Source organism: Sinohyriopsis cumingii, chromosome 1, assembly GCF_028554795.1.
Source record: "Sinohyriopsis cumingii isolate HCF-2022 chromosome 1, ASM2855479v2, whole genome shotgun sequence".
NCBI classification, from domain to species: domain Eukaryota; kingdom Metazoa; phylum Mollusca; class Bivalvia; order Unionida; family Unionidae; genus Sinohyriopsis; species Sinohyriopsis cumingii.
Window position 1 is genome coordinate 97,726,110 of NC_142961.1, and position 27,445 is coordinate 97,753,554.

The 27,445-nt window shown below is 34.0% G+C and overlaps 1 protein-coding gene across 6 annotated transcripts in view; it reads right to left on the reverse strand.

The window, feature by feature from the left end:
* Window positions 1–27,445, reverse strand: part of LOC149807406 (uncharacterized) — a 223,339-nt gene that overhangs the window by 60,609 nt on the left and 135,285 nt on the right. For all 6 annotated transcript variants that reach the window (XR_016422584.1, XM_089966453.1, XM_089966445.1 and 3 more), the window contains 4 exons: window positions 23,503–23,712; window positions 16,939–17,158; window positions 16,005–16,112; window positions 14,872–14,906 (listed from right to left, as the gene is read on the reverse strand). Coding sequence is in view for 5 of the 6 variants with exons in the window: in XM_089966453.1 (XP_089822579.1) it covers window positions 14,872–14,906; window positions 16,005–16,112; window positions 16,939–17,158; window positions 23,503–23,712 (573 nt within the window). In the remaining variant the exon portion in view is untranslated. The remainder of the gene's footprint in view (window positions 1–14,871; window positions 14,907–16,004; window positions 16,113–16,938; window positions 17,159–23,502; window positions 23,713–27,445) is intronic.

A 27,445-nucleotide genomic window follows, 5' to 3' on the forward strand; every position in this document is an offset into this window, starting at 1 on the left:
ATTGTGTCTTGTATTGGAGGCTCGTAGGACATTCACAGTGATTTTACTGTTCCAATAGTAAAACATAAATATATTAATAAAATTGATGTATGCAATAGTACAACAGATGTATGCAATAGTAAAACAGGTGTGTACAATAGTAAAACAGAAGTATGCAATAGTAAAACAGCTGCATGCAACAGTGAAACAGATGTATGTAAAAGTAAAACTAATGTAACAGTAAAACCAACATCTCATATCCTCACACTTAAGATTGTTACCTTCATCAGAATGCAATTTGAAAAATATTGTTTAAAAATATTTTAAAATATATATCTCCACAGCATTATGTCATAGGGACTGTTATAACTTCACAATGATGTGAAAGTTTCTCATATTATACTAGTTGATTTTACTGTTGTTACAAATTTTAATTATAAAGTGCAGCAATAGTTTGCACTCGATGAACAAGATAAGATTATAAATGATAAAAAAGGTTGATGTATGTAAATTTATCATCTTGGCTGCAAGAAAGTCATTATTTCCCTGTTAACCCATAACTAAACAACCCCTGTGATCTTGACCTCTAACCTTTCAACCACCCCATTCCCCTGTTAGTATGTGACAAATCCGATACCAAAAACTGGTAAAGAAACAGAAGATATAGCCCATTCAAATAGTTCCTAAGAATTTATCTATAAAAACTAATCAACAAATCACTATGACCTATGATGCCTAAATCCATCAACCCCAAGAATGCTCCATTTCCTCAAGTCCAAAGACTAAATGCAATCTAAAGACATGTGACAAGATGGGTTTTTCCTTAACAACTAAAAGAAATTAGCCACTGTAATCTTGACCTTTGACCTTTTGATCTCTGAATTATTAACCTTTATATCCCACTGTAAACATCTTTTTTTTCTGATGTCAATTCATCAATGGCCATAACAAACTGTGATGCTTATTTAAAAAAATGTTAACCTTTGACCACCCATCTAAAATTAGGTGGAGATTAAAAATTATGTCTATGCCTAATAAAACCTAACTCATCTCAACCAAAAATATTTATTCCTGTACAGTATACTGACATTTCCTAATCCCTAAGAAAACTTCAGTCCTGTGGAAATTTAATTAAAGAAATATATACCAAGTTTTAGATAAAAAATTACATACAAAAATCTTTCAAAGAATAATAAATATTAATCAATATTAAACATATTCATAGAAAAATCTATAAATCTAATGTTTTCAATTTGTCACTAATATAGAACCAGTTTGCTCTTTTAGTCTAATAATTTACACATAATGCTACCTTCAAAAACAGGGGTTGGGGTGGGAGGGGATTACTGAACAAAATTTCATTACAATTCAGGAAAATAACACTACACAGTAAAGATTAATTATGTTCTTGAATACAACATTTTCTCTGTTATAATATTTGAGTTTAATTTCCCCAGCAAAATTCATAATGACTATGAATTCCATGGCTTTGTTAAAACATTCCTTTGTTGCAACATTTAAGTGGTTTTAGTGTTTTCTTTCTGTGGTCCACCTGAGATAATTAGTTCAATTATATCATTTTAAACACCTGATGTGCCTAAGCCAGCTAAACTCTGGCTATCATTTAAATAACAAAGGTATAATAACAAAGATGAGATAGTCACTCATCAATCATAATCAGTAAACAGCAAAGGCTTAACACAGGCACCAGGTAACAAAGTCTTGATAACCACCTCACTTCATTCATCATTGGTACTTTAGAATCACGGGTTGCTGGTTCAATACATTTAAAGGATGAAAGATATATGCTAATTTTGTGTATTTTTTTACTAAATAATTTAAATATCCTTTAGCAATCATTCTCTACCTGTATGTTGACTAATCAAGGCAGCTTAATAAAATACACATCCTTTTGCAATTTCTTCCAGCCAAATAAATAATTTACTAATTTACTAATCTTTAAGTTAAAGCGAAAAGACATATTCACATAAAAGTGACTGTTATAATTCATCAGCTGATACATATACATGCATGTTGATACTTTCATCAGATGGTAAAACTTACTGATTTATCATATTTTCTTCTTACGATAAGATGTATTATACAAAATTATGTTATGAAAATATTCATACAATCTCTGAGAATAGTCATATCAGCATAAATTGTTTACTACATGAGCGTCTAACATCAAAGACAAGTATAAAAAATATGACAAATATGATTTTTGATATAATGTTTCTCAGTTAGAAGGTTCTGAAAATCCCAGTTCCATGTGAAACATTTGATTCAGTTATGATGAAACCCCCCATGTCAATATGACTTTCCAATCAAAAGTAGTAATAACAAAATTTTGAAGACAGCTATCAAGGTGGCCGTATTAAGGGGGCGCTCATCAGTTATTATGTACTTTTGAGAGAGTGACCTATGTAAGGTGAAGTTATTTGAATTTAAAACATGCACAGTGGAAAGAATGTTGGCACACCTCTATGCTACATTAATGTAATGTGGATGATATTTCTTTGGATATTGTACTTTTGGAAATTGTACATGATTTAAGCACACTGCTAACAAAAATGACTGCTCCCATGTGCTAAAAAATCAGCCTGAATTAGTCTAAATTACACTATCCATAGCAGCTATTAAAATAGGGAAAATTAATTTTGCCAGACTAGACAATACCAGCTTCTGAAAGTGCAATGAATGAATTACCAAATATATAAAATGTAAAAAAAGTTATCAGCTCTTTTTTATACAATTTACCTCTGAAGTTCAGCAAGTGAAAATGACCAAGTAGAGCTAGCACTTTTTTGAAAGGTGCACATCTGGAGTAAGGCCAAGCTGTATACTCTATAACCCATATTACACCCATCAATCATACATGAAAATAAAGGGAATTAAAGGTTCTTTGAATTATACCTAAGATCTACAAGGTCTTTTTTAAATAGCCAGTATAACCAGTGAGGAAAGCAGGGGAAATTCTTTTTCTTGAAAATTCTAACCTATGCAAAATACGAAACCGTAGAGTGCCACCTAAGCATCAGAACATCCCCAGTTGGACATCATATGAAGATTTTCAAGATGGCTGTTGTGGTGTCCATATTGGACATCTGAATGGCACCATTTTCATTCAGGACCAACAAGTCAACATAAGAAGTCTTCTGGTGAAAACCTCATGCCAATAAAACTTTCCATTTAGGAGAAGTAGCAGCAAGAAAATGTCAGGGTGGCTGCCATATCATCACATTTGTGGTTAGAATGGTACCATTTCTGGTGAAAAAACCATGTTCATGTGACTTTCAATTTAGGATCTGCAACATGATTTTCAAGATAGCTTCCATGGTGACCATTCTGAGTGTCATATTGTCACCATTTTCATTTAGAACCAACCTGGTTTCATAAGAAAAGTCTTCCGGTGAAAACTCCATGCTATTATGAATTTCCACTCAAGAGGATGAGTGATAACAAGATATTCAAGATGGTGGCCAGAGTGGATATTGGATGGGTACCATTTTTGTTTATGACCAAATAGGACAAGTAGTAATATTAAGATTTTCCAGTTGGCTGCTGTGGTGGACACCATATTAAGGACCAACCAGACATCATACAAAATCTTTAAGTCAAAACCTGATATAATGATCCATTCAGGTGCAGTACTGTAATGGTAACAAGACTTTCAAAATGGCCTATGTGGAAGCCATATAGAATGCATGGCTGGTACCATTTTTATTCAGAACCAGCCAGGCATCATAAGATGTCTTCTGAAGAAAACTCCATTTCAATATGACTTCTGCTGAGAAGGAATAGCAATATAGTGAAACCTATCCTAACAGTCACCTTTACTCAGTGGTCACCTGTACACAATGTTCATTCTGCCTAGCAAATTTCATATATAAATGTCCTGTACACATAATACTCACCTGCCTTCTGCAGTCAGGTGTTTCTTAACTAAACAATGGATTTTCCTGGTCTTAAGTGGTCACTAATGCTTATGTATACTAACTGTTTATGCAATCTGAATTTTTGCTTCATGAGGAAGGCATTATTTTGATAAATGAATATCATCTGAATTGATGCACAAATATTTCTCATCTCACATGTACTCATAACTCCAGTCACTCAATCATTGTAACTCAAATGTGTCAATATCTCAAATTCAAAAGCAAGGCAGTTTTTATTGTTAGGGTAGAGGGTCAATGCAGTATGATTGCTGGATGGTGGGAAAAGTAATTATGTTATTGCAGCAGAAATGAAGTCACCTTTTTATGCCAATGGAAATGGAATGGTTAGATATCATCATTTATTTGCCTGAGAATTAAATTTTTCTTTAAAGAAAAAAGTTGGACTTTGTGAATATATTAGTTATATCCCTTTTTATTAGGGTCAGGGTCATTTAATATTAAAATCATGTCTGTAGAAAGGTGAAATTTTGGTTCATGGGTCACAACCCATAACTCAAACCCATGCAAACAGAGGTGAAACAGCAGTGATACGTAAAAGTGAGCACATGCTTTAGACCACCTGGGGCACCTCTTGATAATGTAAAGATGATGATGTATAATATTTGTTCAAAAAACAATTTTAAAAGGTGAACCTGTGCATAGTAGTCACCTGTGTGCCACTGCCAATTTTGCCTTCTTCCATGAGGGGCAGCTAAAGACAGGTTTGAGTAACTATTCAAGATGGCTGCTCTGGTGGACATATTGGACAGTAAATAGGCACACTTTTGATTTAGGACATACAAGATATCATAAGAAGTGAAAACCCCATGTTGATATGACCATCCATTCAGGAAGAGTAGTGTTAAAAAAATTCAAAATATCATAATTCTGATTTTTATAAATTGACTGCATTTTCTACTCTCTGATTGGATGTAAACGGTCACATGATTACTGATCTGGAATTTTTTTTACACATCAATAAATTCTGTGGACTACTTTTTGTTCCCTCTTACCAGATCCTTTGATGTGAAGTTTTATCTATATCAATGTTTTACGCCCTAATAATGATAACAAGATCCCACCCACCCACTCCTGTGATTTCCGATCAAAAATGACAAGCCACAGCTTCAGTGTAATTGCACAGACCTTCCTGCACTCCAACACTCACCCCTTTCGCAGAAGAAAACATATGGCAGGCTTTAGAAGCCAATCTTCAGAAATTATTGCATTTCATCTCAACAACATGTTACAGCAGCAGTTATTAAAGGTCATGGTAATATGTCAACCAAGGAATGTCACTATAATTGGACACAATTTTGCTTTTGAAAGATCAAAATGCGTAGAAAGTAACAATGACAATGCTATAAAAACATGTGCCATATGCAAGTGTAATTTTCAAACAAAAGGAATATTCCTAGTTTAACCACAACAACCATTTTTATACATTAAAATAATGATCATAATAGTATATCACTGGCATGACCTGCTATGACATTCTACCCTGTATCACAGTATAAAGAATCGATGAATCTTGGCTAGCGAAGATAGGACTATGTATTCTATCGCAGTTAAGAGGCTAATGAAAGAAAACTTTGATCTACATAAAAGTTAATGTTTTGTTGATTAAATCTGCTGATCTAATTTTAGGAAGGAAGTAAATTGGAATTATAAGGATTAAATGATAATGGCTGGGTATTTATCAATGTGTAAATTTGACCTAATCACTCACAAAGTAAATAAAGTCCATGTCAGAGCAACACCCTTTTCATTTATGACGAACTAAACTTTGCAATGAATTGTGTGAAGTTTCATGGCAATCCTCAAAGTAGTTTAGGAGCAAAATAAAACTTGTGATAACATATTACATACAATATATCATCCATAAGCCCTTCTGGTCAATGACTAGTCAAGCTCACAAAATTGTACAGGCAGCTGTGACAAACATGGCCTTGGCAGACACTGGAGAAACAAGTGTTATATCACACAATTTTGAAGTAAATAAAATACACATTTGTTGCATTTGCATAAAAACTATCCACCACCAATTCACAGTGCTTTAGACACCCTCCCATTGGCTTTGTCCTTTGCTGTATACCATGTGTCTTTTACCACTTTGCAAGCATGTGAGTGAATTCAGACCTTAATCTGCTGACCACAGGTGTGGGGGAAAATTTAGGGATACCAGTGGAAGTAGTCTTTGCTTGCAATGATGTTTTACTTTGTTCCCTCAGAAGTGGGCTGCAAAATTGGGCAAACATATGGACATTCTTGTTAATCTTTAACTGTACGAATTACTATCACTTGTAGTAAATGAACATATTTTGTCACTTATGTCATTCTCATACATATGAGTGCGATGCTGCTTGTCACAGTTATAGCAAGACACATATATTACATATACAAAACTGGGAAGGAGAGAAAAATTAGAGGAATAATCAGAAGACTGAGGCTAAAGGAGAGCTGGGGATTTTAACTAAAATGGGGTTTATAAGAGTTGATAAAAAAACACGAAAAACAAATACAAAAGGTATCAAGGGATTTTATACACAGTGGAACCCCGCTATAACGCGATGATCGGGGTCCATAAAATCGGATCGCGTTAAAAGCAGGGTCGCGTTAATGCAGGGTTTTACAATATTTAACTTTTTTTCCGAGAACTTATACGTGTATACATGTACAATGATCAAAAGTCGGTTTATCATCAGATGAATATTAACTGGAATGCATTAATTAAGATATATTCAAAATAATCGATGGCTAATATATTTATAGGTTATTACTGTGCATTAAAAACATTTACTAATTTTTATTTGTTTGAACGATAATACAGATTGACTGATAATACCAGACTATCGCTATATCATGAAAAGTGTATCAACACCGTATGCTACCGTGCCGTCGTGGCATGCAGTTCATCCATAATGGATGTAATTTCATTGAAAATCGTACAGATTTAAAATATTCAATAATTTTGTAATAGTCTGAATTCGTCGTGTAAAATATAGGATGAACAAAATATTGAAACCATTTACTTGCCGTCTGATATCGTATGGTCATTGCATGCAGCTATTCCCGGGTCTACATACGGTGTCTGTACAAATTTCATACCGCTAAAATTTTATCATATGCGACAACTGCAAGAATAATTAACAATCAACGCATGATTTCAGCGTGCAAATAACTTTTATTTCAGATTTTTTTTATATAAGCAAACAACGTACACAGATAAAGCTCGATAACTAAGTAATGAAGGCCTGCAATGGTTACGAATCACTTTTTATATAAAACAAAATTAAGCTGAACGGATGTACAATTTCATACCCTTTTAATTTACAGATAATAAAGTGGATATTATTTACTTTCAACTGTTTGTTGTTTGATCACACCGCCAAGCACAGCATACATGTTGGCGGCTTTCGTCCTTTGATGTTTATTAAATTGTGTGACTCTTGTATCAACCACAGCTTTGTCTGCTGCTTGGCTGTGATTGCAGTTAAATAAGAAGCCCATGTCGGCTATTGTTTGAGCAACGACTGTATACAGAATTCATGGAAGACAATCACAAAGACGATTTACTGGCTTTACTCATGGATCCGCAATAAGTAACACTTCCGATAATGTTTACTTCGGCTTAACAATTCAAAAAACCTAATGAAACCAGTTTTCTCTTCTAGAGTAGAATACGGAGCTTCACCACAACCTGTTCAAATTGATAAATTTCAGAAGCCAAGCGTTGTACACACTATTTCTCGTACGTTATATATATCGTATTATTTTAGAATTCATACACGATCACTTCTCCAAAATCACTTAAAGAACCTGGATAAATTGTTAAGTTCCGATCGTTTATTATTAAAAGTCATACGCGAATTCTTCCACCAAATTATAATAAACGTTTTACACACTATTTCTCATAAGTTAAACAAATATTTTCACGGTCCGATAAAAATACATGTAAATGAATTTCAAATTTCAGGAACCATGCCACGATCATATTATTTTAAAAGTCACAACTAATCTCATGCCCAAAATGAAGTTAATTTCTTGTTTTGTTTTTTTTACTTTTCTCCAAATTTTTTTTCTCCATGTGTGAATGAATTTACGAAATTTCGGGAGCCATGCTATGACCGCGTTATATCCGAATTCGCGTTATGGCGGGGCGCGTTATAGCGGGGTTCCACTGTATGAATATATCATACAAACGGTTTAACAATAGAGACAAAAGCACAATTTAGAGGGAAATTAGGTTTTCAGGTAGAAATGATGGTCAATAGATATCTTACCTATAATTTGAATATCTACAAATACAATTATTTATTGTATAAATGTTTTATAATAACATAAATTATAATAATAATTATATTAGCTAGATCAACTTGAATCACAAATCCACCTTACTTTTTATGTCATATTCCAACCCCACACCCACCCACAAAATTCATATTAAATCCATCCCACCCCTGGTGTTCACATTTTCCAGATATATTTAGGAATATTTGGTACTAACTTCAGTTATAATTCATTTCAGCATGCCATATACAAAGTTCCTTAAAATAAACCCTCTATTAGCTGGCTACATGTGTAGACTGGCCAATTATTTTTGTCCCAACACAGTTTCTTTATTACTAATAATCCTTCTTTAAAAAGCCACCTCTGTAAAATGGTCAAAGCTTTTGTTTCCATCTGAGTCTGATTTAGGAATGTTTTCAGGTAAATATATGTATATATAAAGGAAACTGTACAGGCTAGTGCAGGATGTAATTTGAAGCAAACACAAACTGATGTCAGTCAATTCAAAATGATTATCAATGAAGCAGCATTTAGCTCAGAAACATATAAAAAGAGACATTAATATACTGGTTTTCTTTTCTGAAGCCATTTGTTTTAAAGCATATAGAGTTTCCTTTTACACCACTCACCCAATACACCATACAGCTGAAGAGAGTGTGTGTGTGATCTGGATTTTTAACATAGCTTTAACAATTTTTCAGTCATATCGCTACAATGTTTGCAGTGTGACAGTTTATAGTGATGTCTAGCACTGGGGCATCATGCTGCAGACATGTAGCATAATGTCCCATTAGTCACATTATCATGACACCAGGCTGACCAGTCCTAACACTAACCTCTTAATGCTGAGTGCCAGCATTTAGTACCATTCTTGTAAGCCTCTGGTATGACTCGGCTGGGGATCAAACCCACGACCTACTGCATCCAAGGCGTAAGCTTTAACCACTAGGCCACCGGAGCGGTCTACAGCTGAAGAACCTGCTTATATAACACTATAGGATCCATAATGATATGGATATCATATAGTACCAGTAAGTCCTGTCAAGTTCAATCATATAGTATTCACCAATGTTTAATTTTAAAATGTCCTATTAACCTTTGATAATAAGAAGAAATAAAAGAGAAATATACAAACATATTAGCAGATAAACAGTTAAAACATGACTGCTTCATCTAATGCCCACTGACAAGGACCTTGAGAAATTGTTAATTCAACTCAATATCAGTTATTTTATATTCTTTATTATTTCAAGCACTTTCAGATCATTGTGATGGATGCTCTTCAGGAAAATACATTATACTTTAACAATGACTATATATATATATATATATATATATATATATATATATATATATATATATATATATATATGCTGTCTTTTCTCTACATTTCATTTTTGGGGGACTAATATTTATTAATCAAGATGCAGCATTTTGGGGACTGTTAACAGCTGTTTATTGTTGATAGGTGCTAGCACACCCTCACCCTTTCCTCATAAATGTAAAAACAAATTTAACAAACATGAGTCCCAAAAAAGGGATTGAAGCTATATTGTCCAAAAAGAATTTCCAGGAATTCAAGATATGGCCATTTCTTCTTTTTAACTACCAAGTGTTGAAACCATTTCTGATATTTCTGAACAATAACATTTCAAACTAGTGACTGATGTAGCTATATTGGATGTAAGATCGCTACCATTTTCATTTAGTATAAAATAGTCATCATTAGAAGACTCCTGGTGAAACCCCATGAAAAAATAATGATCCATTCAGAAAAAATCAGTGACAAAATTGTCAATATGTGCATTGTGGCAGCCATATTAGATGCCTACAGAGCATCATTATCATTTAGGACCAACTAGGTATCATAAAATGCCCTTGGGTGGAAACCCCATGTCAATATGAACATTAATTCTGGAAGAGTAGCAAGATTTTCAAGAGGTCCAACATATTAGATGTCAGATGAGCATCAGCTTCATTCATTACCAACAAGACAACACAGAAAGTCTTCTGGTGAAATCACTACAATAATATGACTTTCAATTTTTAATTTTCAGGATGGCTACTATGATGACCATATTTGAGGTCAGTTCAACATCAGCTTCATTTAGAGCCAACTAGATAACTTAAAAAGTCTTCTGGTGAAAACCCCATGTCAATATCACTTTCTAATCAGAAGCAGTAGCAATGAGAAAATGTTCAAGATGGCTGCCATGATAGACAGATTTGAGTCAGATTGGCACAATTTTCACTCAGGACCAGCTAATCATAATCAGTCTTTTGGTGAAGACACAGTGATGTCTTATTGGCACTGTTTTCATTTAGTACATACTAGACACCATAAGAAATCTTCTGTAGCAAACCCTGTTATGATATGATTTTCAGTTGAGGAGGATTAATACTAACAAGATTTTAAAGATGGCTTTTGTGGTGGCCATATCATATTTGATTGGCACGATTTTCCTTTAGAACAAACAAGATATCATAAGAAGTCATTTAGTGAAAACTCCATGTTGATATGGCTATCCAGGTGGAGTATGATAACAAGATTTTCAAGACGGTCATAGTGCTGACTTTACTTGATGTACAAGTGGTACCATTTTCATTTGCAACCAAATAGACATCATAAGAAGTCTTCTGGTGAAAATGTCATGCAGATAAAACTTTCAGTTCAAGAAGAATACTACAACAATATTTTAAAGATGGCTGCTGTGGCAACTATATTGGATATCCAGACATCAACATTTTGATTTAGGTTGGACATTGAAAGTCCTTTACTGAAAACCCCATGCTGATATGACCATCCATTCAGCACAAGTAGCAATAATATTTTTAATATGTCCAAGCAGAACCATTTTCGTATAGAACCAACTAGACATCACAAGACATCTTCTGATGAAAAAGCCATGTCAATATGACTTTCTGTTTAAAAGTAGCAATAACAAAGTTTTAAAGATGGCTGTCAAGGTGGCCATATACGACATCAGATCACCAGTAGTTTTATTTAGGATGAACTGGACATTAATCAGGAGGAGTAACATGAATAACATTTTCAAGATGGCTGCAGTGGCAGTCATATTGGATTTCTCAGAAGCTCCAGTTTCATGTAGGACCAACTAGACCTAGGGATGAATGTGTGTGGAAAGTTTTAAGGCAATCATCCAAACAGTCTAGGTGGAGTAATAATAAAAGACTTGTGTTAGCAGAGGGATAGATGAATATTACTCTGGTCAATGGCCAGTAAAATAAATTAAATTGAAGTCTCACTCACTATCTCACACCCTCACTTATGCTGTGGTCAATGTATATAAACCCTGTTTTACTGAGGGAGAGGTGTATTTAGGATCTCTATGCTTTCAAATTAACAAAAAACAATAACAAATTGTCTTTAACATAAATTAACTCCAAATTCATAGAGCTCTTAAAACTTTACATCTCTCTTAAATTCTGGTCGTTAAACAGTGATATTACCTTCCAGACTTGATTGACACTGGACTTGGAGGTGGGGGTATAGAAGGGGGTGGGGGTACAGGTGTTCGAATTATCTGCAAAACAAGTGTAATCAAACTATATTAAAAACTATAAGGTAAAAGTTACTTTTAATTCCCAGTGACAGTCCAAAATGTTCAGCTATCTATGGAAACCAAATAACATTTCCAAATACATGTACAATGACAAGTTCCCCTCTTCCAAAAATAAATAGTCCCATGATTTAACTGCATTAAGAAGATAAAGTGAATTTAGTAATAGCTAAATAAGTATAATATGACTACAAGTCAGAATGTGTGCTCCAGCTAATAAAGTATATAGTTAAATCTAGTGAATATCAGTCATAACTACATACGTGTTGGTTGTTAAATATAGATAGCTCAACAGTTAATACTAAAATACAGCTGTTGTTAAATATAGTTAGCTCAACAGTTAATACTAAAATACAGCTGTTGTTAAATATAAATAGCTCAACAGTTAATACTAAAATACAGCTGTTGTTAAATATAGATAGCTCAACAGTTAATACTAAAATACAGCTGTTGTTAAATATAGATAGCTCAACAGTTAATACTAAAATACAGCTGTTGTTAAATATAGATAGCTCAGCTGTTAAAATAAAATGGCAATGATTCTAGGTATGGTAAAAATAGCTGAATCAGAAAAAGTTGATAATCTAAGAATCAACTTAAAATCAAAGCATCAAGTAGTGAGAAGAAAAAAAAACTTCAAAAACCTGGCCAACCAATCAGATCAGGCATAAAAATACAACATTTCTTTCTTGCAAAGGCTTAAGGAAAAAATAAAAAACTACTTGTGATGTGCAGATATTTTTTAATACTGTGGAAGTCAGAGAGATATTATTTGATTAGTAGTGCTCGCATTCGCCAAAACAACCTCATTGGCATGGTAATGAAGTACGGTACGAAACTTGTAAAAGCCAACAAACAGCAAAATTCAGTCATAATCATAACATTTTTTTATGCATTTTCAGGTATCTATTATTTTGTAATGTTTTATAAATGTTCTGTGTTTATTTTATAAAAAATAATTTAATTCTGCTTGAAATTTAAACGACAATGAGTGATTCAAACAATGGGCAACTGTTTTAAGATGAGGTGATTGTGAAGAATGCAAGCATAAGAATATATTTAGATGACCTTACTGCACTTACTTGTCTAATCTAAAGGTTAGTTCTACTTTCAGATGTAGAGCTGCTAAAAAAAATTAACATTTTCCACCAGGATTGCACAATGTTTATCTTAAGGAATATAGTTATTCTAAATTTCAATATATGAAGAAAAGAGTTTAGCATGAAATACTGAAAGACTTCAAATTGGAAAAATAAACAAGTTATCAAGAAGGTTTATCTGAGTTACTACCCGTCTTCAATATCTGTTAGCCAACTATTTTTGATAATTTTTTGCGTGCATGCCAAACACCTAAAATAATTCATGTACATGACTACTATCATTTTTATTTCTTATTTTTGTTAGCAGTAAAGCCATCTGCAGTCATAATATATATATATAAATATATATATATATATATATATATATATATATATATATATATATATATATATATATATATACATACACACACAGAGATTTTTCTTTATAAATAAAACGTATACAGTGCTTGAACAGAATCATGTTGATGAAAAACAACAGTGTTGACGTTTATATTGCACAAATTGATTCTAAAGTGAAAGCACTCTCTAGCCTCTTGCTTGCATGTACTAGTTATATTAAAACCTGGATATCAATTAAAACAAGAGATCGATATGTGTCAAATTAGATCAAATTCTGCTGAGCATTTCCTGGTAAGTAATTTAAATTTTCTCTATTTTAAGTAACAGCAGCCACAAATAGTGTCGATCAACACTGTTATATAAAATGTAAAGCCCTTCATGCCAGGATGCTTTCTGTCAGATTCAGTCAAATTCTGCTGAGCAGTCAGTTTTTAGATGAAGTTGATTAAATTTGTTTCAATATTCTAGTTACTGCAGCCATATTTGGTGGCAAATCTGCATCATTTGTATAGATTTAGAAGCTCTTTTGCCTGTCAAGTAAAACTTTCTTCTAGTTTTAGCAACAGTGGCCATTCTTGATAGTAGACTGGCATAACATTTTTTAAAATGTGAAAGTAACTTTTGCCAGATTTTATTGAACAGTTTCTTTTAAGAATTCTCTATATTTTGTATATATAATAGTAGTCATATCTGATAGCAGATCAGCATAATTTAATTTGAAAAAGAAAATTGAAAACACTTCAATGCAGGATGCTTTTGATTCAAATTAAGTCAAATTCTGTTGAAAGTCTTTTGAGATGATGTCATTTTGAAGCTTTTATATTTTTAGTAATAGTGGCCATATTTAATTGTGGAGTGGCATCAATTTTACTCTTTGAAAGCCCTTAATGCCAGGATGCTCTCTGCTAAGCTTGGTCAAAAGTCATGTGGTCATTAAAATAGTTTAAAATAGGAAAAAGTTGATGGCTAGATGACAGACAACACACAACTGACGATACATGACTGATGCTGGGCCACACCAAAAACCCACTTGATCTTATAGCCGTGGGAACTAATAAAATAGTTTCTACATTACTATATTTAACCATTTATGATGTGAACCCAACTAAAAACTGCATGGACCTAAATCTGCCATCATTTAATGGGCTGAAAGACCTGAGTCTATGCTATTCAGTGTAAACCTCAAGTAGGATGAACAATACAGGCCCTGATCTGCTACCATATTACACACAAGCAAATATGATAAAATGATTATAAATGATAAGTAATTATGGTCTAGTGTAAATTAGTGTCAGTTTAGCTAGTTGTCAGTATTCTTCAGATTTACCTCCTCTACAAAATGTCTTTTTATCAGCCATCTTGAGAGTCAATTTTCGAAGCAGTTTTATTAAAGAATTTATAGACAGGGCAATGTGAGTATATTGAGCAACAGAAACACAAAATAACCTGGATATATCTTTGGTTATTGCTTCAAAAAAAATAAGCCAGGGCAACATGACAAATTACATGATTCATTACGGAGCCCATTTTTTGTCTGTTTCATAGGGAAGGTAGCCCTTCAAGATGGCTGTTTTCTGTGGGGATAAATCTGAAGGATAATGAAATCATTTAGGAACTTTCTATGAGTCTCAGTCCTGATACCTGACTGGCTTGTGGCCATATGCATCATTTGGTATCTAGATAGAAAAATATTTTCAAAATTATAAATGTGATATTGATTTAAAAATAAACAAGACCCAATGCTAATGCAAAGAATTTTGTTTGAAATTCATACAAATTTTAAAAGCATGAGACAAAAGTAATTAAAAATTATGGAAAACTTTTCTCATCCATCAAATATTGTTTTTTCGAGTTTAAACTTTAAGTTACTTTTTCTCCTACCTACACATTTGTGATCCAGTTTGCCCATGTGAGACAGCCATGTGGGAAAAATGCATGCCACATGAATGTACCTGATAACATAAAGTGAATCATCATCCTGCTTTTGAAACAAATGGCATCTATCAGAAGTTTCATCCTACAGTAATTTATCATCTGTACATTTTATCTGATACAGAGATCAGAAGAAGAAAAAACGGTCAATTATATATTCGTTTATGAGAGATAAGGAAATATCCCCCCATTTTTTTAAGGGTCTAAACAGTCGTCATTCCTGAATCCAAATTCTGACTCTTGAATGGGATCTTCCAGCTTTACACCAATGTATATGAAAGTCTCTATTAATCTTCCAGATGTCTGTGTGTGGACAGGTTATGAAAATCCAACATTACTGGCAAATTTTTGTCTTCAGGTAATCTGCCAGTTTTGTTTCAAGGACAAATCTTGTCCCTTGATTGGAATTTCCTATCTTGTCTAGATGAATATGGAAGACTTTATTTATAGATCCTAAGCATTACTGTACAGATGAAGGCTGGACCATTATTATTGAAACAAAAGAACCAAGTAATTTGCTTCAAAAAATAAAAACAGTTATACAATCCATATATATTTTTAGTTCTGTCCTGGAGCTTAATGGGATAAAGGTCAGAAAACTTAAAATCTGCTATAACACCAATAATGACACTGAACTGTACTGAACAATATTTATTGAAAATGCAACATATCTCAAACTGTTTTAATCATATATTTACATAAATAAAACCATGTTTTTTCTATGGCCTCAATTTTGTACCGTACTTCATTAGCAGGCCATTACCTATCCATCTATCAGCACACCTGCACTGTACATATTGAACATAAGAACATCACAAGATGGCTTTGTATGATTTACTTACCTGGGGTGTGTGGTACTGATTGTAATTCTGGGCAGAAATTTGTGCCATAGAGTGAATCTCTGCATCTCTCATGTTGACAATTCTGTAGTACAGATCTGAATCTCCATACTGAAAACAACCCAAATTTTGATGTTACCTTTATGAGGCATCAAGTTACCTGACAATAAGTAACCATCAATCAACTCACCCTACCTCTCCTTCTCCCTCTGTGAATGAGTAGATGTAATTTTTTATAACTTTAAGCTTGCTTTCATTTTATCCTTGTAGAAGCAGGAAAGAAGATTTACACCACAAAAAAAAACAACAAAAAAACCCCCCACACAACAGCTAAAAGAGGACTATATTTTTGATTTATAAGTATCCTACCCATCTTCCATTGCTTACCAAATAAACAAACAAACAATATATTTATTTAAAAACATGTTTTAATACTCCAGAGCCATTATATGGAATAATATCCCAAAAGAAATCAAAGAATCTTCTAACATATATGCTTTGCACCATTGGTATATTAAATGAGATGAAATTTAAATTGTAACTAATACCACAAGGTCTATCCACCTCCTCCAGCCACAGTTTTGTATATATGTCTGTATGTGTTATGAAAGAGTTTAACTTTGACTAGTTAAGACTGATAGTAACTTCATCTGTTAGTGTGTTTGCAATTTACATGTATAGTTAACTAGTTTGGGTCTACAATATCAATGTACATTACTAATATATGGGTGTGAGATGGATAGTGATTGATTGCACTCTGTATATATATCTATACATACATATTTGAGGGCCTCGACAGATTAGTTCTGTTTTGTAACTGAGTTAACATCATTAAATAGAGTCTTTATCATTATTATTATTATTATTATTATTATTGTTATTATTATTATTATTATTATTACCTTTGCAATGACCCAAACTTTGAATCTGTTCTTACCTTTGGTATCTTCTGAACCTGGCTAGGATGTAGAAAAGGTTTAATTGGTACATTTCTCATTGGAATCCTAAATCTGCCTGCAATCAGTCGAGATGTGTTGTCAAAGAGCGGGATTTTTGTCCAGGCACGTGTGATCAATGTGTGTTTGTCATGTTCTGCTGCAGGTCCCCCAGCGGCCTGCAGCTCCACCACTATACCTAGATCTGGCTCTGGAGGGCACCTGTTAACATACAAGCAGGTACAGTGGGTCTCACTATAAAGGACCTTAGTGTAACAATCTTTCATATAACATCATGTATTTAAATTCAGTTCTAATTATTACTACACAGCTTATTCAACTTGGTTTGAGTTCTTGATTGATGAGAAACATACCGTATTATTTAGACAGCCTTGCTTGTAAAGTGCCCTCCCAATACAGTCATCCTGACCATAAAGTCCCTCAGTGTAACACTGTCTTCTTATAATACAGGTATGGTCACTGATCTTATTATATTTGCCAAACTTGCACTCAATTTATTTCAATTTATATTTTATAATGTCAAGTCACAATAATGAATGCTATATTTTCTTTTTAAGTACAATAACAACACAGCCCCTTTGTAAAACCCCTCAATATAAGACCCCCTTACTTATAAAATGAGTTACTTATGGTTCCCAAGAAGAGTGCTATACAGATGGAGAAATGTACTTGTACAATCACATCAGATACATGTAAAGTTCCTCTGATAAACTTAATCGCTTGTTACCATGGTATGCTGATTGCAATTTTGTTAGATTTAAAATACAAGTGTCTTAAAGAATTTAAGCCATACATTCATTCAATGGTAGAGTTATCTGAATAAAATAACAGATAAATAGATCTTTAATGCCATATTTCTTTGAATAAATAATTCAATATGAATTCTCCAATAACAATTGAAGATGACAGTAACAAACTGCATGGGTTTACACAATAATGAGAACTTTTCTATTATTTCTATTTTTCACCTTTCTCTATTTTATTCAAGATTCATAACATTTACCATTATTTTAAAGGGAAAATCCTGGCAGAGGTGTATCATGCAGTCAGCTGACTGAGTATCAAAACACACCAGTTCAAGAGAGATCGGCCCTTAAATGTAGGAAGCTCACCATTTTCTCTAGAGAACATTACCTTTATGACATGCAATTTGTACATCTTGGTTATTATCATGTTAGAGCTGTCAGGTCTATTGAATTCAACTGGATCAGTGTGTGTGTATGTTTGTGCAGGAGAGAAAAAGAGATCTGTAAACTAATTACAAGTGTTAGTCAGTCAGTACACTGCATTTCAGTCACAAATTAGCCGATTAATGGTTTTATAAAATAACAACAAACAATGTAAAGAACAAGCAACTGTTATCCACACATTTCATCTAAATCATTATTCTTAAGATCATTAAAGATAACATTTAACATGAAGAAAATATGACGAAATAGGTTATCATGTAAATAACAATTTGTTCATTCTGAATGTGAAATGCAATCATTCATCCCCTTAGATATGGGTCTACTCAGACTAAGTAACAAAACAAACAAAACATACATAGCAATAACAGTATTTGTATATTTTTCATGCAACCTGATGGTCTTTCCATCTTTAGAAGGTCTGACAGTAATAGGTGTTGCCCATTTGTGTGTCGACATATGGACTGTATTTCCTTTATGCAGATTGCAGACAGACATAGACTTAGCATCTGTAAGTCATTCTCATTCAGGACAAGATAATAAAAATACTTTCAAAGAGACTACCTGTTAGTTGTCAGTGATTTGAATAGAACCTATTAGGTCACTTCAGGTATGACTCATCTTGGTCATCATACCCTTTGTTTTGCACTGCATCAATGCCTTCAGAACATCATGTTACCAATTTTCAACATGTAAGACATTATGGTGTTGTCTTTAAAACAGAAGAAATCATACAATTTATTGTGCAAGGAAAATCACATCTAGAACAAGCCCAGTTGGGGGAGTGGGGTTGAATGCTAACAAAATCTATTACATTTTACTTCTTAACAGATGCAAAACATCTGGCTGGGCCACAGGTACTTGTTTTTTTAGTGACGAAGGAAAACTATTGACAACACCCAATCCCCATGTATAAAAAAAATGTATGCAAAGTGACAAACTGGTGCACTTTGAAATCTGTACCCTCCCTGATTCTATGCTAATTTTATTTATTTTATTGGCATGATCAGTCTCTAATTAAATGTCTCAAGATAAAAAGAGACATTCTTAATTTGCTCCCTGTGTACCATTTAAGTACCATACAGATCATTTTATAACCATTTTGTGCTAAGTTTCTCTTCTGCTTTGAAAATACTTCCTGTATGCAAATTCAGTGCAACATATTTCACTTCCTGACACAACAGAAGTGTAGCCACCAAACTGGACACAAGCAGACAAGATACGAATCAACAGAACAACTTCACATAAAAGTGGTTATTAAATGATGAGTAAAGTACTTCATTTTACAAGGAACACATGTGAAATTTACCCTTTATTCTGAGCATACAGTTGGGTTAAGATAACTGGCATGGAATCAGTGAGGTGGAGGGGGATTATGAACCACGTCACCTTGTGCTAATTTGTAGAAGACAAGAAGACATTGTCAATAGGTTTTTCTTTTTATACTGAACTACTGATGAATTGTTTCACTCCAACCAAATATTTTTTCTTATTCCTTGCCAACATTTACAAGAATCTGAATAAGAAAAGTGGATCTTGAATGGATTTTGTATAAATTATGTGATTATTTACCACTGATAAAAATACAGAATTTGTTGTTGTTGCTGTTGTAGGGTTTAACGCCATTTTTCAGCACACAATAGGCTATACATGGCAGCCAGTATTAATGGTGGAGGAAGAACCTGGGAAAACCCCAGAAAGAACCACCGACCCACGAGAAGCTATTGGCAAGCTTTCTCAGATACCCACATTGGCTGAATCCGAGATTTGAACCCATGCAGTCAGAGGTGAGATGGCAGTGATCGGTAACAGAGAGTGCTTTAGACCACTCGGCCACTCAGGGTCCCCCAAAGAATTTGTAAGCATACATATTTGTTACAATTACTATCCATCTTAATAAATATAGTTAGCAAATATTCAATAAATACAAAAATATAGAAGTCATCTGAGAAATGTCAATCCACAAATAATGTTTACATCTCAACTATTGTCTACTAGGGAGATGTGCCAGTGTGACATCACCAGAAGAGAGAGGGAGACAGTTCATCTTGAATAACCTAAAAATGGCCAACATGGTCATGTTATACATGTATATATTTATACTGTGGTTTAATACATGACTGTAGATTGTAATCATTTGTAAATAATATCTTACATAGATAATTTTTGTCCCCGACTGTAGATTCTAATTTAAGATAATCAGCTACAAATAGACTGCTTACTTGGGTTTGATATACCCAGCCTTGATTATGACCTTAGAAGGTTCTAATAAATGAACCTGTGTACAATTTGGAGTAATTATCCAGCTGGATGGTTGAAGTATTTTGATACAGGTTACACGTAGTTGGGAATGTAATGTGACATATGCCAGGTGGAGATGCATTGTGACAAAAAATAGTGGAGATGTATACATGCATTATATGCCATCTTGATGTATCAGTCCCTAACCCTCCACCTTTATCTGCTACTAAGAGAAACATCTGTATGATAAATAGAACCAAATTCATGCATGACATCCAAGAAAAGCTAACAACTTGCTTACCTCCTACAGCAGAACAACTTGATAACTGCCTGCGTTCATTGCTTGACAAATATGCTCTAGCTACCAAGTGCAGAGTATCAATTCAAAAGTGTTCTCCATGGTATAGCAGTGTTAGGGACCAGCTTCGCACTGCTAAAAAAGACCGCCATAAAGCTGAAAGGCTTTGGCTTTCCACCAGACTCACTATTCGTAAGCAAATCTATGAAGCCGCTAAGAAGAATGTCACAAATATAGTCCATGCAGCGAAATCAGCCCACTACACTACTAAAATCATGGAAAGTTCCAACTGCAAAGAGCTCTTTGAGATTACTAACAAGCTAATGTCAAGGAACAAACCTACACCACATCCAACTACCTTCTCTCCAGTCGACCTTCTGGACATGTTTGCAAATTTCTTCCGTGACAAAGTACAAACTATCAGAGATAAGCTTGACACCACCATTTCAACTGACTCGTCGTCACCATACAGTTGGGATACAGAATTTGAGCGGCAACCATTAGCAGCATTTGAACCTGCCTCTATGGATTTTGTACATACAATCCTGATGAAGAGTGCATTAAAGTCATGTGAACTTAATCCAATTCCAACATCACTGCTGCTCGAGTGCTTAGATCCAGTATTGCCTTCACTAACATATGTTATTAATACCTCTCTCTCATCAGGGGAATTCCCATCATTTTTCAAAACTGCCATTGTAAAGCCTCTGCTGAAGAAACCAACACTAGACCATAACGATTTAAAGAACTACAGCCCAGTTTCTAATCTCCCATTCATATAAAAAAAATCTTAGAAAAGGTTGTTTTATCCCAGCTTGTATCTCATCTGAATTCAAACAGTCTTTTTAGCAATGTACAATCTGCATATCGCCCTTGCCAAAGTACTGAAAGTACTCTTCTAAAAGTAGTTAATGACATTCTCTCTGCTTTGGATAGCAGAAAGATTACAGTCCTCACCCTCCTTGATTTGTCTGCAGCATTTAACACAACAGACCATGATATATTACTTTACCGTCTCCAGCATGTATTTGGCATTCATGATACAGCCTTACTGTGGTTCAAGTCCTACTTGGTCAACAGGACACAAACCGTGTCTGCAAATGGAATACACTCCAGCCCAGTTGATCTCTGTTGTTGGACCTGTTCTCTTCATTCTCTACACTCAGCCGATCTCAAGTGTCATAGATCATCATCCAGTGTCTCACCAATTGTACGCTGATGGCTCCCAAATATACAAATCTAGCCACCCAACTGAAGTTGATGCTACCATCCAAGGTGTAGATAGGTGCATTTCTGATGTGAAATCATGGATGACATATAACAAGCTGCAGATAAATGATGATAAAACTGAGGCCATTCTGATTACAACAAAAAGACTTTCTCATTCACATCCTTTACCTCAAACAATAAATATCAGCAACACCAACATTAAATTCACACAATCAGTATGAAACCTAGGTGTTACTCTGGACAGTACTCTCACATTTCACCAACATGTCATGAACATATGCAAGGCTGCATATCTTGAGCTGAGACGCATCAGCTCAATTCGCAAATATCTTTCAGCTGATGTCACTAAAACACTTGTGTGTTCATTAGTACTTTCAAGACTGGACTATTGTAACTCAATTCTCTCTGGTTCATCTCAATATCTACTCCAAAAACTTCAAAAAGTTCAAAACACAGCTGCTCGGATCATACTTAGAGTACCATGATCAGAGCACACCTCCCCGCTGCTCTGTACCCTACACTGGCTATCCATTCGATCCAGAATCAAACACAAAATTTGTTCTCTGTGCTACATTTCACTGATGGACTCTAGTCCAACATACCTATCCGACCTCACCCATGTGTACACACCAGCAAGATACTTACGCTCCTCTTCTGACAATTGTATACTCATTATTCCCACTATGAAAACAAAGTCATATGGACAAGCGTTCTTTTGCATACCAGGGCCCAGCAACGTGGAATGAATTGCACACTGAACTTAGACACAAAGACACAGTGATCACATTCAAGAGTGCTCTCAAAACTCACTTATTTTGACTGCAAGAACAAACTTAAAGACCTAATAATGTTTCCTACCTTAAATATTCTCAGCATGTTTTTTCTACGTTTTCTAATTTCATGGTGTTTGTGTTTGTAATCATATCATTATATATTTTTTATTTTATATGTGTTGTCTAATGTTGTAAAGCGCTTAGAGCTTCTAAAGATAAGGCACTATACAAAGTCCTCATTATTATCATTATTACCTTGACCAATGACATTTTGATCCCAACATCATTAGGATTCTTCCTTACCCCAGGTGCAAGCTATCCGCAATGTTTGGTAATGGTGGATAGTGAAGAACTAGAGTTGCTGTGTGGAAACCATTGTTATTGTTTCTGTTAATGACCTTGGCAATGAATCTTTTGACCTCAAAATCAATATGGGTCTTCCTTACTCCAAATGCAAACCATCCACAAAGTGTGGTAACTGCAGATGGTGACAATTGGAGTTCTTGTGTGGAAATAAAGCTGGTGACAGACAGATGGATGGACCAGCATAATAACACAACATGCTCTGCCTTATGGCAAGTGCACACAATTTGTAGCTACTGTCATCACAAATGGAAGAATGAAACCTATGTCTTACTTATTGTTAACACTGGTGAAAAAACAATGGAGACAGGAAGAAAAAAGAGGCATCATTATCAGAAAGCTTCTGGAATGTGGGAAAATATAGATATTCATATCTGTAACTGGCATTACACTCAACTTCTGATTTTTCAAATACCAGTATAATAAAGGACATCACCCTCACCCAACACTTACTTTGGTACTGGCTGTTTAGCTCCTATAAGTGCATTGCAGAAGCCATAGGAAAAGTTGCCTGAGCGGGAAGCTGGCTCTGTATACACGGTAGGGAGTACTGTTGGTTCTCCCATCACTGCAGAAGAGCTGTGGAGCCCCACAATGAGTCGGGTAGCTGTTATAGTTGGCTCCAAATTCAGAACAAAGTCATAGAAAATCACAAACCCAGCACTGAAACAGATTGGAGTAGGTTACATGTAATGATGTGATGATACAAAAGAACAAAAAAAAGGATCACCTAAATGCATTCAGAACATCTTCATCCCCTTGAAAGATACAAATACAGGTGTCTTTCTAAAGGAAGAAAAAGACTTTGAGTGTAATTAGAGTGCAACTGCCATGTGTATCCCTGATCTGACAAAAAAAATCCAAATGATTACAAATAATAAATTAAATTAACTCATTAAAAGACAATGATGAAGCAGCTACTTTTCATATTTAAGTGTTATTTATGCTGCCTTGAAGAGGATTTTTTATAAGGCATGAAAATATCAGTAATTTTGGCTATGATATTTGCTGTACATGACATAACATATTAACTTAACTGATATGATATAATGAGTATATGCTTTTATCACAAATGAATGACTAAGGTTGTTCACAATGGATACTGTGTAAGTAGTAGCTATTCATTTGAGCCTTTGTCTACATAATAATTTTGATGATTTCTATATCTATGAAATGTTGACAAATTATTTTTGCTGAATAACATAATGCACTGAAAAGAAATTATTAAAACATTAAAGAGAACAGTTACCCATTCTGCATATTGTATATAATAATAAAAGTATAGAAAATAACAGTTACCCATTCTTTGTATTTCATGTTGTAGTACTGTTACACAGTACTTGTATAGAAGGTAACAGTTAAATACTGTGTATTTTATATAGTAGTACATCTGTAGAAAATAACAGTTACTCACTCTGTGCATTTTATATAGTACACATATAGAAGATAACAGTTACCCACTATGATTTTATATAGCAGTATATGTAATTGTATAGAAGGTACCATATAAATACTATTTGTATTTTATATAGTAATACATGCATAGAAGATAACAGTTACCCACACTGATTTTATATAGCAGTACTTGTATAGAAGATAACAGTTACCCACCCTGTGCATTTTATATAGTAGTACATGCATAGAAGATAAAAGTTACCCACTGTGTATTTCAGATAGTAGTACATGTATGGAAGATAACAGTTACCCACCCTGTGCATTTTATATAGTAGTACATGCATAGAAGATAACAGTTACCCACCCTGTGCATTTTATATCGTAGTACCTGTATAGAAGATAACAGTTACCCACCCTGTGCATTTTATATAGTAGTACATGTATAGAAGATAAAAATTACCCACTGTGTATTTCAGATAGTAGTACATGCATAGAAGATAACAGTTACCCACACTGATTTTATATAGCAAGACTTGTATAGAAGATAACAGTTAAATATTTTGAGTATTTTATATAGTAGTACATGTATAGAAGATAAAAGTTACCCACTGTGTATTTCAGATAGTAGTACATGTATGGAAGATAACAGTTACCCACCCTGGGCATTTTATATAATAGTACATGTATAGAAGATAACAGTTACCCACCCTGTGCATTTTATATAGTAGTACATGTATGGAAGATAACAGTTACCCACTGTGCATTTTATACAGTAGTACATGTATAGAAGATAAGTTACCCACTGTGTATTTCAGATAGTAGTACATGTATAGAAGATAACCGTTACCCACCCTGTGCATTTTATATAGTAGTACATGTATAGAAGGTAACAGTTAAATACTCTGTGTATTTTATATAGCAGTGCAGAATAAAACACCTATGATGCTAGGGAAGAAGACTAAATAAAACATTTTGTCAAGATTACCTGGTGTAGATGGAAAAGGAAGGTGAAGGAGATGATCAAAATATGACAACAGAGACCAGCACTAAACAGACACAAGGGGTTTGAATTACCAACCATCTACACCACTCTCCTCATATTGCATGACCAGTATAAGTCACATGATCACCTTTAGTTGCTGATGAAAGTAGTGTGATATCACTGAAAATTTCGAAATCTAAAGACATTGATGACCTAAGCAAGGGAAATTACTAATGATTTTGGAGAGTTGTAAATGCTTTTGCTTCATCCTAGTTCCTTTAAAATTTTCCAAACAGAATTAGTCTCTTTATGTATGACAAAGGTGTAGTGATCAAAGATTTATTTTACTACATTATTCTCCAGGTCTGCCAAATAAAGTCAATATCTATCATTGTATGATAAACTGAATCTTACATGTTTGGTCACTGCTCATTGCATATAAAATTTATTAAACTTTTTCAAATATTTAAGTATAGTTTTTTTCTTCTTCTCGAAACACCTGTCAAAGGCAACCTTATCTAGGGTGTGAAACAAATATTTTACACCTACCCAGCAATGAGGTAGTCCAGCACTAGGTTCAAACAATAAAGTATAAATAGTAGCCAAAATTACACCAATACTCCAGGTAACTATAATATCTCAGTGTTGTTGTTTACAAAGTACAAAATAAGGAAAAAGGCAGCAGAATGGGAACATAGCTTGTTTCAATCTACAGTTGTGTGGAATGTTTTTATGAACCTCCATAAAAATATGACAAACAGTCAAGAGGATTATAAAAAACAATATATTTTAAGATAACTATGATTCCAGCTTTTCAACTGGAGTAGCCCTACCAAGACAGGTGAGATGACTACCATGACTCCTATCTCAGATAAGCAATGATTTCATTGAAGATCAGCTACTTGTTGTAGCAAGACTCATCTAGAAATAATGACTCCTAATGAAACGACCGGATGGTCCTGCACTCTCAGTTTTTACACTATGGTACTTATGCTATTACCCTATAGTCAAGTATCTCCAATTATTCATGCAACACTTTGTTTCCAGTGTAACAAAAATACAAAATGCTAAACATTTTAAATATAAAAAGGCACCTAATACTTGCTTGACATGTGTATCAAGTTTGGATGAAATACTTTAAAGACTCAAGAGTTAAGTTCCAGAAAGATTAGGAGTCACATGAAAAGACTAATGATCTAAGCAAAAAGAAGTACCAGAAATTCAAGACCATTTTTTCCTTTTAACAGTAAAGTGTTGCAACCATTTCTGATATTCTTCAGCGATAACAAAATTTTCTAATTAGATGCTATGGTATACATACTGAATGTCAGCATAGCACCATTTTCATTTAGGACAAAGTAGACATCATTAGAAGTCTTTTGGTGAAAATCCATGTCATAATGTCTCATGACATATTGTATGTATGACTGGCAACATTTTCATTTAGGACATTGTGGAAACCCTGTCATAATGATCATCCATTCTGGGGGAGAAGTGACAACATGATTTTTACAACAGTCAACATGGCAGCCATACTGGCTTAAAAATTAGTATAATTTTCATTTAGGACTAACTAGTTATCATAAGATGTCTAGTGAAAATCCCATTTTGGTATAACCATACATCTGGAGATGATTTGTAATCATGTTTTCAAGATATGACTTTCCATTCAAGATTTTGAAGATGGCTGCTGTCGTGGTCATTGGACATAGGATCGGTATACATTTTATTTAAGACCACCTAGACATCATAAGAAGTCTTCAGCTGAAAAAATCCCACACATCACTATAACTTTCTTTTCAAGTTGAGTTGTAATAAAAAAAATTCTAAGATGCCTGCCATTGTGGCCAATCTTGGCTGTTAGAGTGGCAACATTTTTATTTGTGACCAAATAGACATCACATAAAGTCTTTCAGTGAAAACTCCTTGCTGATATTTCCATCCATTAAGGAGAGGTAGCAATAACAAGATTTTCAAGATGGCTGCCATGGTGGCCATCAGATTGGTACCATTTTCATT